We start from the raw sequence: 14,233 nt of genomic DNA on the forward strand, positions 1-14,233 counted from the left end.
ATTCTGGTGATTAGTTAATTTCACTGAATCCTAATATTTCAGTAAGGTATGTGCGCTTCCAAATTTGTGGGAGCAATTTGGAAGCCCTTCCGTCCGCAACGCACGAAGAAAAGTGCATCGTTGGACAATTTGCGGGACAATTTGAAAGTCATAACCCAAGTCATGTAAAACTTGTCTTGGACCAAGTTCACCGCAAGTCATTTCTTCCCTAGTCAGAGTAGATTTTTCTTTTTATTGGGTGGGTGGAGGCGGGGGTTTAGAGGGCTCAATGAAGATTTGCCAAAGCCTTAGTTGAGGGCTCACCTCTAATTTTGGGCTCACTGGCAACAAAACCCACCACTTACCTTATTATGCTGGGGGAGCCGAATCTCGGCGCTAAGTGAGGACTGATTGGCGGATAGCACGAAGGCCGAGAAAAGAAGATGGCGAATGAAAGGAAGGGATTGGAAGAGGGTCAAATAGAAAGGGAGCATTACGAGGAGACAGAAGTCTGACGGGGGACTTGGTGGGCGAGAAAGCAGCCATTTTTTCCTTTGCTACTGTAAATAATAGCCCCCGCTTGAGTTGAAACGGCCTTCACGGCTCCTTTTGTGCGCCGTGACATCTTAGGTTCCCTAAAGAGAGAGAGCGCGGCTCAAGCTTGGCATGGGAACCGCAGAGTATTAGCGCCGTATGAATATGAGGGGGGGTGGGGGGGAGTAAGCCTGCGCAGGTCAAAGGGACGCTGCCAACACACACTCCTGCCTCTTTATCCTCCGAAAAACCCCACACAGGCAGGAGACCAACTAATAACCACAAAGCTGTACTCACCCGTGGCTTTATTAATTCAAGTTCCAACAGTTCAGCCGTCAAATTTGTTCTCAAATCCTCCTTATGTAGCCTTTCAAAAAAAAACAAAAAACAGGTTGTGGTATTCATACAATCTCAATATAATGTAACCTCCAGGGGTGAAAACAATTAATTCCGGGGGTGATGGTGTGTGTTTTTTTTTTTTTAAGTATCTACTCGCTTTTACTAGGTTAGTGAAATAGAAGTAAAATGAGGTTGTTAAAGTAACATTGCAATCGTATTAACTGTCAAAATAATGTCAGCACTGTTGATATCATCTTGTAAATAATATGAAAGTATACAATGTTGTGTATTTTAACTAAGCAAAATGTAACAAAGTGCCGCTGCAAAAAAAAAAAAAAAAAAAAAAAATCGTTGCTGGCAAGCGCTGAGAATGTTTCTTGAGAATGATCCCCAGGTTTGCACCCAGCTCAGAAGGGATTTTGGCACACCCCTCTTTACCGAAACTTTCAAATCCTTCAAGTTCCTCAGATGCCGCTTAGTAACTGGAAGCTTCAGGTCCCTCCCAAGTTTTTTTTTTTTTTTTTTTTTTTAATGGAGGAGTCTGGACACTCGAGAGTTTTGGGTCATGTCATGCTGGAACAACCATCTTCTCTGTTCTCGCTGAGGAAAGGCCCGGTTGGCGCAGTGAAGTCTCCCTTGTACCCTTTTGCAGGAAAAAAAAAAAACAGCCTTGAGGTGCACTTGAACTGACCGACATTCTATCGACTCGTTGTACTGAGGTCAATCAGACTCTGAGATCATGTCGTGTCATTCAACGCAGGACCTCCAAACCAAAGGTTGTTTTGAGGTTTATTACTTGAGTGTGGAGAACTCATGACCCCTAGAATGGTGGCCAGAATAGAAACGACAATGACAAGGATCACGTCAAGGCAGTAAAACAAACAAAAGACGTCAACATTTCCTTTACCGCATGTCGTGTGTCCGCAGGACGTCCGAGAAGACGGGAGATACCATCGCTGAAATCAGTGTCGGTGACGAGGCCGTCACATGAGCAATGATTCACCTGCCTTAATGATGTCGCATCCTGTTTGATAGCTTCGTCTGTAAACAACCAAATGTGACATGCCGGAAATCGGGCGGAGCCTCGGGGTGATTGGTCTTCCTGTTGTTTGCTGCTCCGATACGGGAGCTCCTCTCGCCCTGTCCCCCACCGCCCCCCTCCCAGTCAGTGGGCAGTCAGTTTGGTTGCTTCCATCTGATCTACCCTCCCCCGCAACCATCTCCCTGGCTCTCTCTCACTTTCTCCCAGTGTCTCTCATTATCGGATCTGACCTCAGACAGGTGTGTAGCACATTATTGGATCGCCTTTGTAGGTTTTTTTTTTTTCCGAACGATATTGCTTCAAACCCTCGGAGATGGAATTAATGTGTGATGGGATGGGATGCTGGGATACCGACGTCAGAGGCAAGGCTAGCCCTGGGAATGTTCACTCGGCGGTGAGTGACAGCTTGTCATTGTTTTTGTGTGTGATTGGAGGCTAACAGCACTGTGAGTGTTGAAAGTATGACATTGACATTCGTATCCTTTTTTTGGTGACATTTTTGATTGTTGGTGTCTTGTACGATTTTTCCAACTTAATGTGCCTTAGTGAAAACTCCTCAACAACGACACCTCCATGTGCGAAAATACCCCCTAGTGTGAAAAATCTTGATGCATTAAAGCCATTCCCACTTTTCTGCTCCCCCTACAACGAAAAGTCCCCCTGTTGCGCAAACTAACTAAAACATGACAAAGTCAGTCGAATTCTATGCAAAAATGTTGCGTGACCAAGCGCAAAGCAACAAAATGAGCTCATGTCGTCAAGTCCCAAGTATAGTTTTAGTTGGCTAATTCCACCAAGGCCACTTAAACCGACAATTATGCAGTGCAGACTTTCTTTTTTATTTAAATGCCACCTCTGTCTGCTTGTTTAATTAGACAGCTGCCAAAATAACACTTTAAAAAAAATCTCATTGGCCTAAATGTCCAATTCGGTCGATACTGGAACCTTTTGTTTCTCTAAGATACTCGGCGTGTCTTCCCACAATTTGGCTGTGTTCAAAACTAATTTAAATGTGCTTGTCTGTATTTACCTAAAGCACGTGAAAATAAAGGGGCAATTCTCAAAAATATTTGAGTGCACACACACGCGTCCCAATTTAGGTGAACTGGGGCAGCGAGCAAATGGAACACACATCAAGGGGGACGGATTTATTGTGGCTGACAGCGGTCGAGACCGTTGTGGCACATTAGAACATTCAACCGCTTTGATAGTCTTGCCATTGACGTAATTTTTCATCGTAAATAGAACATTTTCTTCACGTTCCAAAACAAAAAATATCCAAATCTCTTTTAAGCCTGCCTATGTACGTTCCGTTAACTTTCTATTTAACGTGGTTTTTAGCATGAATGCGTATTTTAGTACAAGTCACGTTTCCCCTCGATGGCAAAAAGTCCCTCGCTCCCTGCTCTGCTGGACTCCTTTTCCTGAAGCGGGGACCCTCGTCCTGCATTTTTAATCTCAGGCCAAACACAGCTTCCTCCACATATCCGCCAATGTATACTCTCAATAGCTCACGCGCATTGAAGCGCACTCTTGCGCGCACACACACACTTTTGTGTGTGTGTGTAGTTCACCAGGATGGTCCCTCAGTTTGCTGGAAATTCCTTTCGGTTCTCTTTTAGCTGAAACGTCTTGGAGGAGGACAGCAAGGCTCCCAAATTCCCGAATTAGTCTTGGCGCTGCAAGCAGGCAGCAAGACTGCCTCGGGGAATAGCATCTGGGAATCTGGAAGCCCCCGTGTAATCCGGGAAGGGGAAAATCGATACAGGACTCAGGCGTTTAATGAATTCCGTAACTGAACCTTTAAATGAAGTCCGTATCATTCACAAATGGCTGCATGGAGCACGTTTTCTAATGTCAGTTGAAATATTTCAGACGGCGCATGTGAGATTGAAGTAGTTGGCGATGGTTGTCCGGTGTTAAGTTTGAAAGGGGGAGCTGAGCGGGCAAAAACGAGAGCGATGAATTAAAGTTGGTGACAACAAAGATCCCTGTCAGTTGAGTGTCTGTGTGCGTCTCCGGACTAAAAACGACGTGTGTCTGCAGATGATCCATCTGGCCTGTGACCAGCACAGCGAGGGCCTCCAAGGGAGGGGGGGGGGGGGCGAACTGTATATGAATGACCTCCCCAACCTTCCGCCACCCGCAAACTCGTGTCATTAGTCACAGTCTCGCTCATTCTTTCCAGCCGTTCTCCTCGCACTTCCACGCGTCCTATTTTGACTTGTCGATTTTCGCGCGCACGCGTGCGATCTTTTTTTTTTTTATGTCTTGTTACCCACTCTTAAGCGTTTGCAAGAGGCCGTTTCCCCTTTAAGGCTGGCGTTTACGATGCCGTCCAAAAGCAAATACTACGTGTGTGTGCGCGCCAGTAAAATGTTGAATAGGCCGTGTGTGTGTGGGTCTGTGTGTGTGTGCGCGTGTGTATACCCTGTACACCTCTTAAGTGTTAACGCTGCCCCGGCATGATGAGAAATGAAGTACTTTATTGGCAACAAGCATTTGCCCGCTGTATCCTCACACCATGACACTTTGCGTTGGGGATGAACACTTGCCGTCGCCATGGTGACTCCGCGAGAACTTACAGTAAAGTCCAAAAGAGCCCAAGACTCGCTTCTGTCGCTTGTAAATCTCAGTGCATGAAGGCTGTGTTTTTTTCAGCAATTTTTATTTCCTCCTCAGGATTTAATTCAAGTTGATTTGTATCTGCGATGGTCAGCGTGATTGATCCTCTGAGCTTATGCTGTCGTGCCATGCGGTAAATCTTGCAAGGGACCGCTCAAACAAATTCACGTCCTAAGTTTCCTAAGGCTTCAACAAAATTCCATCGAAAGTCGTACAAGATCCTGAATAACTGCACTTGAACCCTTTCAGGGATATCTACAGTACTACTACTAACCCTTACTACAGTAGACAGCCCATCATGTGATCAAGTTACGGAGTGCATGAAAGGGTTCAAATCTAGATGAGATGAACCCCTAACTGACGGGTGCAGTGCTAAAACTTCAATGCCAGGATGGCTTTGAAAGCACGGCTCAATTTGTCTACCTGTTTACGTGTTGTGAAGCTGTGAACCAAAGTGGCTCTCAGGTCGACATCCTTCAGGGGGAGCGCCTACGGGCCATCAGATAAAGCAGACCGCCGCGGCAGTTCTCTGTCATCGGCTGAAGCGAAGTGTTTTCGGACTGTCGCCGCCGTGTATGTTTACCAAAGTTAGAGGTGCTCATTACGTTGGGTGGGGTGGGACGTTTGCATTGGGAGTGAAGCTTGAAGGCCTTTCGCGGGTCAGCGGACCCTCGGGTCATTAAACGGGGGTCGCGCTTCTTGGGGTCCGGAGAATGGTCGAGGCGAGGGGCTTGATTATTGTATTGCTAGGCAGCTGGGGGGTGGCCCCATGCCTCTGGGACTCTCAGTCCTACAGTCTCTTCTCGTCAACCCTTTGGGCCGAAGCTTTTCTTTCCCTTCAAGGAACACATGCAGCTTGTTTTCCTCACCGATAGTGCTGCTGTTGTCCAACTTTTGCTGCCCATTGCAGCACTAGTTATGCTGCTAGCTAGACTTCTAGCTTAACGGCCATATGAACTTTGCCCCTGATGTCACTCAACAGGACCCAGGTCCCTTAAAGGCCCATGCAGGTACAGATTTTCACCTATTGAGAGCCCATTCTGGAGCATATTGTTTGTGTTAGCCTCAAGTAGACATTTCTTAAAACGCTACGTCTCGCATTTGTCCCAAGATGACAGCGGCAGCAAAGGTTTCCTGATTTCCGAGTGAGGTCAAAGGTATGGAAAATGGGAGAAAGAGAAACAAGAGTCCGGTGTCAATGCGGGTCACTTTTTAGCCCCACCCCCTTCGCCCCGAACATTCATGTACATGATGCGTCCGGGCCTCCCCCGATTTTTCTTCCCTGTCATTGTGCCGGTTGAGTTTCCTCTGATCTTGCACACAATGGTGCCCTCCCGACATTGGAGCGAGGAGCTTTTGATTTGAGCTGGACGATTGATCAAGCGCTCCCACACGCCGATACGCAGCATGTAAAATTGCGCAATTTCTGCCAAAGCCTTCCAGTCTGATTGCACATGAAGTCTTGGACGTCGAGAGAAAAGATGAGAGAACTGAATGGAGAACTCCTTGTCATTTTTGCAGCTTGGGAGTGCAGGGTGGGGAGGAGTCAGGGGGAGGGGAATGAGCCAGCAGGGAAGAAGCAGAGGCCATTCACACACACACGCACACACACACACACACACAACCTCGCAATCACATCGAAAGCCACTCGGGAACACTTTTAGACACACTCAGGCGTGCAGTGGATGTGTTGCCACAGAATTGAAGAATGACGAGCGCCGCGAAGAAGGGGTCCCCCTCGGAACGACACTGAAGCAAAAGGACACAGTAGCAATTGGCCGTGTATGTATGAGTGAGCTGAGCGCATTTCCAGGAGTGGACGGCGCACTTTTTGCTCCCGCGGGGGGGGGTTGGAGAACGGATTCGCTCTGAAATGAAGACTGCGGGTCAGATGAGGCAATTTACTTCTTGGAATACTCGGACTATTTGATGCAGTGGGGGAATCCTTCACTTTGTCCCTTTTGAAAACTTTTTTTTGTCACCATGCCGACGGGTAAGCTCAAAAACACGCCATGCATGCATTGGTAGAAGAAAAATGTTTTCTTCAAACGGTCTTGATGATGGGGGCAAAATGACTCCTTGTAGTGTGCCGGCATGACACACAAACATGATTGTGTGTGTTGCTGGCGTGTTTCTCGTTGGTGGCGTGTGCGCGTGATAGTTGGTCCTCAGTTGACAGCTGTGCGCGAAGTGACTCCGCAGTGTCCAGCCTGCTGTCTGAACGCCGTCCCCTGCGCTTGTTTTCTAACAGAAGGGTGTTAAAAGCAGCGCATTTGCTTTCTTGTAGCTTCGCCCCCCGATGGCTCATTTGTGGCTTTCTGGATTTAGATTCCCCATGGTGGGATACTTTTGGATTCATAGGTTTTGAACATCTTTGTGGTCTACATGGTGTCTTGGTCAAATTATTATTATTATTTTTTACTGACGTCATTTGAAGGATCTGACCGTTTCGTTCGATTTAACAGAGTCTCATTGTGTTGTTGCGCAGCTTTTATGGCACACGTCAAGTGTCAGGAAAAGAGTTGGAGCCTGCACGGTAGGAATCATTGTGGTCTATTTTAGCAATGACATTTTTTTTGTAAGTGAAATTTGTGCAGCCATAGTATTTTAAATACCAACTTTTACTCTACCTAGTGTTGATTGTTATGGACAAAACAAGCTTAATATGGACAAAGGCAAGTCTAATGTGTGTGATTCAGATTTGTATCTGGTTTCAACTCCAGAAACAGATTCGAAATGTATTTATGTTGAAGCGGTCTTTCAAAAAAATAAAACAAAAAAACAATAGTGCGCTTAAAAATCAGGCCCCTGCAACGAGTTTGTAAATAGTGTGGGGGGGGGGGGGATGTCTAAAAGAATGCCTTTAAATGTTAAATAAGGACATAAGTGGCATTTAGTTCAAGTGATGGTGGGAAAATGCTAGCATGAGTGAGTGTAACCTAGCATGTTCTCGAACCTATTTTTACACAGTATAGCAACAACAGCCACAAATTGCTGTTCACGGGGGTCAGTTGGGCGGGGGGGGGGGGGGGGGGGGCGTTACTTTGATGTGGCTCACTGTCTCACGCTTTGAAGCATCATGAATTTGACCGTGAGACTAAAGATTAAAAATCTTCATTTAGTTTTCCCAAACTAGTCATCAAATGCACAACAACCGTTTTGTGAGTTTAACAGTTTACGGCTCTGAAAGCCAATACTCGCCGGCTTCCTCTCAGTGGGAGGGTTGGGATGCCTTTCTACAGCCTGTGACCCAAATTAGAGCCTAAAGGGTACCCGAATTGGGGAACGGAGTTGGAGGAGTGGTAGGTGGGGTGGGGTGGGGGGGGGGTAATACAAATGGCAAAGCAAGGAAGGGGGGGGGCGGTATAATTACTGTTTAGGGCAAACTATTTGGTTCTGAAATGATGGAGACAATGGCGAGCCCACCATCCATGCCTCTCTCCCACCCAGTCATCCTTTGGAGGGACGTCTGCCCCTTCTACCCTCACCGCTTCACCCCCCCCCCCCCCAGCACATCACATCAGGCAAGCTATTGCATGAGTGGTTGAAGAAAAAGGGTCAAAATAGAGGTCACGCCCCTTTTTGGAATCATTTGTTCTCATCAATCAGTATTCTTTTAAGCGTGTGGAAAATGGCAAAGGTTCGGACGCAGCCGTGAGGTCTTCCACCAGGCTGAAATCCAATCAGGTCAGAGAAAGGGACAAGGGTCGCACGGCTGTGTCCCGAAAGGGTGGCGAGCCCTAAAAATAGGCAGTGTAGTTTTGCGCTGGGATGTTTTCCCACCAGGGCGAGATGCTGCAGATTTCAACCTGCATGTCAAAAAACAGAAGTGAAACTTGTTGGAGGACGGCCCAGGCTGATTAGGGAATTTCTGAGTCATTGCGCTTGTGCATGTTGACCTTTATCATTCACTGCTCGGGGAAAAAAGAAAAATGCAGCCAATTAGTAATAGAAGCTGTGTGTTTTTACTGAAACCAATTTTCATAAGGATGTTAAAACTGCAGCGGTCTATTCACACTTTAGTTTTATTTTTTCTTTCTGCTACTGTATGTTCTAGTGAAACCTCAGTTTTTGTGATTAATTGATATTCGAGAAAAAAAGTTGGTTGCGATTTTGCAACAAGTGGAAATGTCAATCCAAATCATCCATTCCATGTTAACAAAAAAATATATGTTTAAATAAAAGACAACATTAGTAATAATAATACTGTCTGACGCCATAAGTTAGCTCGAGTCAATGTTTCAACATCAAACCTGGCCACTATGGTGGCATTTAATGAGATCTTTGAAATCGTCCCCCATCCTCCACAAAAAAAAAAAAAAAAAGAGAAAGCTGAAAACGTGCAACGGATTGCCTCGTCAGCACAGGTCTTTGTTGGGACAGACGTTGCATTGACCCATTTGGTAAACCCCGCCTCCTGACTACAATCCCACCCTTGGCCTCTCCCACCTCTGCCCTCTCTCCTCTGGAAGGCCTCAGCGGCGGCGCGCTACTGTGAAATCCTGAGTGACACTTTAAGGTCCTTAGCGTCAGTTGCGATCAAGTCTGCATCTCTATCACCGGGGCCGTCCTGTTGATGACATCACATTTGGACTTTGGAGACTTCGCGAGCTATAAAGGGAGGGATTCCAATTGCTGGATTGTCACAAGTGGGAGAAAGGAAACATGGGAAGAAAAAAAATAAGCAAAGGCAGTGGGTGGTGTTTGACCTTCTGTCCACCCCTTACAGCTTCTCATCCTACTTTCATTCTTTGAGGCCTCCTCATCTCCCTTCCTGCACATGTTGAGCATTTTTGCAAGATTACGATATCTTTTCTCATGTGTAATATTTCGACGATGAGCTCAGTTGCCCTAGAAAAGAGAGTACAATGACCACCAAGGTTGAATTAAACATCAGTGGATTTTTTTTTAATAGTGCTTGTCCTCATTAGGTGGCTGGAATCCATCCTGTGATATGCACGCACTTGTGGCTGACAATGAGGCTCTCCAAAGCATCCAGTTCAGCGCCAGCCAGCTCTTGTGCACACACTGGCTGTCACGTTAGACTTCGACTTTCCACACTCACTTTGAATGTCTTCTCTCCATGACGCGCAACGGCCGACAATGAGGCGTTCTAAATTGTCCACGCCCCACCCCAAAAAAAAAATCCCTCCTCCTCACTCATCTCTCTCAGTATAGTGCACACACCCATGGCTGACAATATGGCCCTTTAAAGTGGCTAAGCCGGATGACAATCCGAAGCGATGCATTTTTTCACTGTCGGCATCGCTAGCTAGCTTAGTGCACATCGCTTTTCGATTGGATGACCGAAGAAAGGCACTGGAAATTCTTGCATTGTGGGGAAGGGGCAACTCATGCCAGACTCCAAAGTGTGTCACCATTTCTCATGTTCACTCTTGTTTATTTGGCTTCTTTCTGTGTTGTTTTGTACCGTGTAATATTTAAAGTCAGTTCACCGCGCTCCGTATGAACACCACGTGTGCTCCTTGGTGGTCCGCAGTCAAATGCCCGGAGCGTGTGTATTTTTACACAGTAAAGTATATGCTTGGAAGAGGCATGGCTCGACCCCATAGGAATGCTCCGTGCTAATGTGGGCACGGCAGTCTTTAAATGATGGAAATAGGGGAGACAAATTGAATGTCAGGAAAAAGCAGAAACCATTTGCCATCGTAGCATTGGATAAAACTAGACACACTAACGGCGTCCATAAATTTTTAACATATTAGCCAAAAAAAAACATATTAGCCACCTTTACCTGATGAGCAACCCCCTTTTTGATATCTTCTTCATAAAAGATGCCCACCTCCCCGTCGTAAAAAAAAAAAAAAGACTGTGCTCGCGGCTGCTGCCGGCCCCTCCGAGAATAACGAGCGCACTTCAAGTGGCGACGATAAAAGTGTGCCGGTGCGCAGTGAAGTGTGACAAAAGCCGACTGACTGGCGGTGAAGTTAATGGAGGAGTCTGGGCAGCGATGCTGTCTGACATCCCTACTGAAATAGTTGATGACCTAGTGTTGAAAGAATCACAGCAGAGAAGTTGTTTTCTTAATACTCGACATGCTTTTCATTGTGCAGCAACAATAGTCGATTGGATCGAAATGGCCACTGCTGGAATGCGTCAAAACAAAACCGAACTCAAAAGCTTTTTTTTTTTTTTTTTTGTCAGCGTTTGGCGCTGTTCTTTTGTTAGTGGAGCACTCTGATCTTCCCTCTGATTGGCTCCAGACAAGCCTGATGTTCAACATATTAAGCTTGGCAAACATGTCCTCATGATCACACCCCCCCCCCCCCCCCATCCCTTTTGCTCTGTCTTTGTCAGCTTAAATGAAAAGCAGAGGTTGAAGCCTGGTTTCTGCGCTGGCTTATGATGATTCACACGTTTTCTTGTTGTTTTTTTTTCTTCCTTTCTCTTGATTTCTGGCGCAGTGGGGAAAACACCCTGCACACTGCCCGCACACACGCACACAGAGGGGGAAACAGTCCCAACCTGCAATGCTTTGCAGCCTAATTAGAGATCATTTACATAGATCAAGTTGCACGCAGTGTGGAGCAACCGGTAACCTGAGCTTGCTTGTGTTGGCGCTCTGTGTGTATGCGTGCGTGTGTGCCTTTCTCTGCATGTGTACACCAGGAAATTCACCCAGGAAACATGCAGGGTGGGTCCCAAACATGAAGCTGGAAGGTGGGAAGAGGGAGGGCTTGGACAAACACAAGATGGAGCAATCTCGACTCGTGTTTGGGTTTCACTGGGAAAGGAAATGCTTTTGCTGCACTTACCTGACGGAGCTTCGTGTGTGCGTGTGTGCGCGTGTGTGTGCATACCAGTTGCCCACCTGTATCTGGATAGAATAGCTAATGTGAGGGTCATTATGCTTTTAACTCAGTCTTATCTCCTTGGCAATAATGTAACTGTTTTAGTGAGATACACACGCACGACATAGTTTAAGTGTATAGCTCCCAGTGATAAGCGGCAGCGTCGAATACATTTGATAAAGGGTAAAGGAAATGGCCTGTTACCTATTAATATCACGATTGGTGATAATGCAGGCCTTTGTGCTCTGTGTGCGTGTGTGTGCGTGTGTGTGTGGTCACTCATTTGATTCATGACTATTGTCTGATGTGTAATTTTAAAAAGCCGGTCAGACCCCGGGAGCACAAACATTTGGACTGACTCTCGCATTGTTGCCAATCACATTTTGTTTCGTTTTTTCCCCCCCCTGTTGCTGCAACAAGCAGGACGTGCTGTCAGAGCACGCTTGAAAACGGTGCCGGTGCGCCAGAGAGCCCTCTCGGGTACGTACCAGAAAGGTGAGAGCGTGTGCGCGCAAGCTCTCTTGATTTCTTTTGAGGTTGCGTCCCGTTTCATGTTTCTTTTCTCTTTTTTTTTTTTTTGAAGGTGACTGTGTGATCTCGGTGGCTTTGATGTGAGAAGGCCTCAGACGCTTGGCAGGTAGAGGGCGGCGCAAAGGCATGTGACTGGAATACTGGACCTGCGGGGTCGTAGGCGAGCCGCAATGCTGAGGAAATGTTGGCGTGATTAATGGTTGATTATTTGGGTCGTTTGTTCGTTAGCCAGTGCACGGTTTTTGAAAGGTTCGGTCAAGTCAAGTCAAGTCAACAGTATTTATAGAGCACTTTCAAACAGCCATCGCTGCATACAAAGTGCTGTACATGGAGCAATTTAACATGCACAATAAACAGTAAGACAAATCGGTAATAAAGGCGGTAGAAAGCACCAAACAGTAAAACCAAGAACAAATCTAAGTCATGCTGAGTCGAATGCCAAAGAATACAAGTGAGTTTTGCAGCACTTGGTGGGCATTGGCGGCAGTGCCTGGTCAAAGAGTTGTTACATTGTGGCCAAGTGACACATCGTGATTTATCAATCCTTGAGCATCCATTCTGGTTTCCACTCAAAGCTGACCCGTTTACAGAGCAGGACCTCGTAAAACTTCAGCGACAACGTTGGACTTGGGTTAAGGGTTGTTAGCGCGGGGCCGCTCGGTCCGATTCGTTCCAAGACTGCTCTCACTTGAGCCGGTCTGACTCTGGCACTCCGGGAGTTAGTGATCCCATCCACCGACATGAGGCCAGGTGCCAGTTTGGCACCGCCCCGATGTGGAAATCGCCGCAAGCACAAACCTTGCCTGTCCTCGAGGAATAGGCCGTTCATTCATGACCATCAGCTGTGGGCGCTCGGATTTAGACTGTATCGGAATCCATCTCTCCATCTAAATGCTCTGCATTCCTTTTAATGAGTGTCTTATCTCTCTTGGCAAGGTGGTGACCGTTGGCTCGTCCTGATAGAATTCTTTCAGGCAAACCATGACGGTTAGCGCTTTTGGCGACCGGTCAGCTTGGTCGCGGTCCGCCGGTATGCGAGGAATTATGTTTGTAAGCCGATCGCGCCTCTAAAGGACACGAACGCGCTTTTCTTTCGGACTTTCACATTGTGCAATTTCTGAGTTTTCATTCTCTTTTTTTTTTTTTTTTTTTTCTCCTCAGACGACTACAGCTATCTGCCCGATGCGTTGCCACCTGTACCCGAAGTGCCGGACTCCGGCTCGGTCCTGAGCTCCGGTGACATCCCCGCCCGTTGCCTCCGCAACCCGGCCTTCCATTACGCCTCCTTGCGCTATTGCTCGGCCCACAGCATGGACTCCTCTCCGGATAGCGCCGAAAGGCCCGTCAGCTACAGCTCCACCTCTTCCTCCGCTTCCTCCCGGGACAGTCACTGCTCACTGGGCAGCCGGTCCACGCTTGTCCACACCCCCCACTCTAACCCCGTGAACTCGGACCAGGACTCCGGGGCAATACGTTTAGAACTGGTTCCCGCCCGGCAGCTGGGCCTCGGCGAGGAGGACCCCAGAGATGACGGAGGGATGGAAACAGGAAGGCAGCCGGGCCAGAAGGGCACCGAACAGACACCGACAGATCACTCGGAACCGGAGCTGGGTCTCGACGGGGGCAGACAGCGGATGGGTCAGGTGCAAGGACCCAGGACGTATGTAGACCGTGTGGTGCAGGAGATACTGGACACCGAAAGAACCTACGTCCAAGACCTGAGAAGCATTGTGGAAGTAAGTGACACATTTACTATACATCATTTTTTGGGATTTCAACTGCAGAACCTCTCAAGTGTGACTTATTTGAAGGTCGAGGTCGCTTGAGTTCAAAGTGACGGTTGTAAATATCTCGGTCCAGTATGCGGTTGACTTTGCTCTTCCCAAGAGTGGGCGGGGGGCTTTGAATCAGGTGATGAAAAACACGCATTGGGTATTTTTTTTTTTTTTTTTGTGCGTCGCCTCACACACGTGGCACACAAACACACACATACACACCGCCGCTTGTTAACAGTCGGAAACTTTCATCACAATAGTGTCACCTGTGCTCGCAGCCTTCGGGTTCGGTTGAGTTACACGACACCGGTGCCTTTGTCCTGGAAGAACAGGCGCACATTGAAAACGTGTGCGCACGTACACTGAGACGAAAACACACAAACACACACGCACTGTACACGCACACGTTTAGACAAATGGGCAATTTTTTATTTATTTATTTTTAAGTCTCGCTTCGAGCGGAATGGATCTTGTTTGCCTCCTTTCAGGGATTTGGAGACTTTGGTTTGGATCGTCTGTGGTACTTGGCTCACCTTTCTCGATCCCCTCCTCATTGTTATTGCCCCTTTCTTGCTCTCAAATGTGTTGAACAGATG

General features: G+C 47.3%; 1 protein-coding gene across 2 annotated transcripts in view; it reads left to right on the forward strand.

Annotated features, from left to right (window-relative positions):
- The first annotated feature begins 2,147 nt into the window (after window positions 1-2,147).
- Window positions 2,148-14,233, forward strand: part of LOC147187751 (pleckstrin homology domain-containing family G member 1-like) — a 28,516-nt gene continuing 16,430 nt past the window's right edge. The window contains exons 1-2 of one of the 2 annotated variants that reach the window (XM_086100876.1): window positions 2,148-2,288; window positions 13,024-13,598. In XM_086100876.1, the coding sequence (XP_085957002.1) occupies window positions 13,173-13,598 (426 nt within the window). In that variant the 5' untranslated portion in view covers window positions 2,148-2,288; window positions 13,024-13,172. Of the gene's footprint in view, window positions 2,289-6,128; window positions 6,513-13,023; window positions 13,599-14,233 lie in introns of those variants that run through there. The other variant, XM_086100875.1, reaches the window with a different exon arrangement.

This window comes from Hippocampus guttulatus, chromosome 20 (assembly GCF_054856545.1).
Source record: "Hippocampus guttulatus isolate MCC_2025c chromosome 20, RoL_Hgut_1.0, whole genome shotgun sequence".
Taxonomy (NCBI): Eukaryota; Metazoa; Chordata; class Actinopteri; order Syngnathiformes; family Syngnathidae; genus Hippocampus; species Hippocampus guttulatus.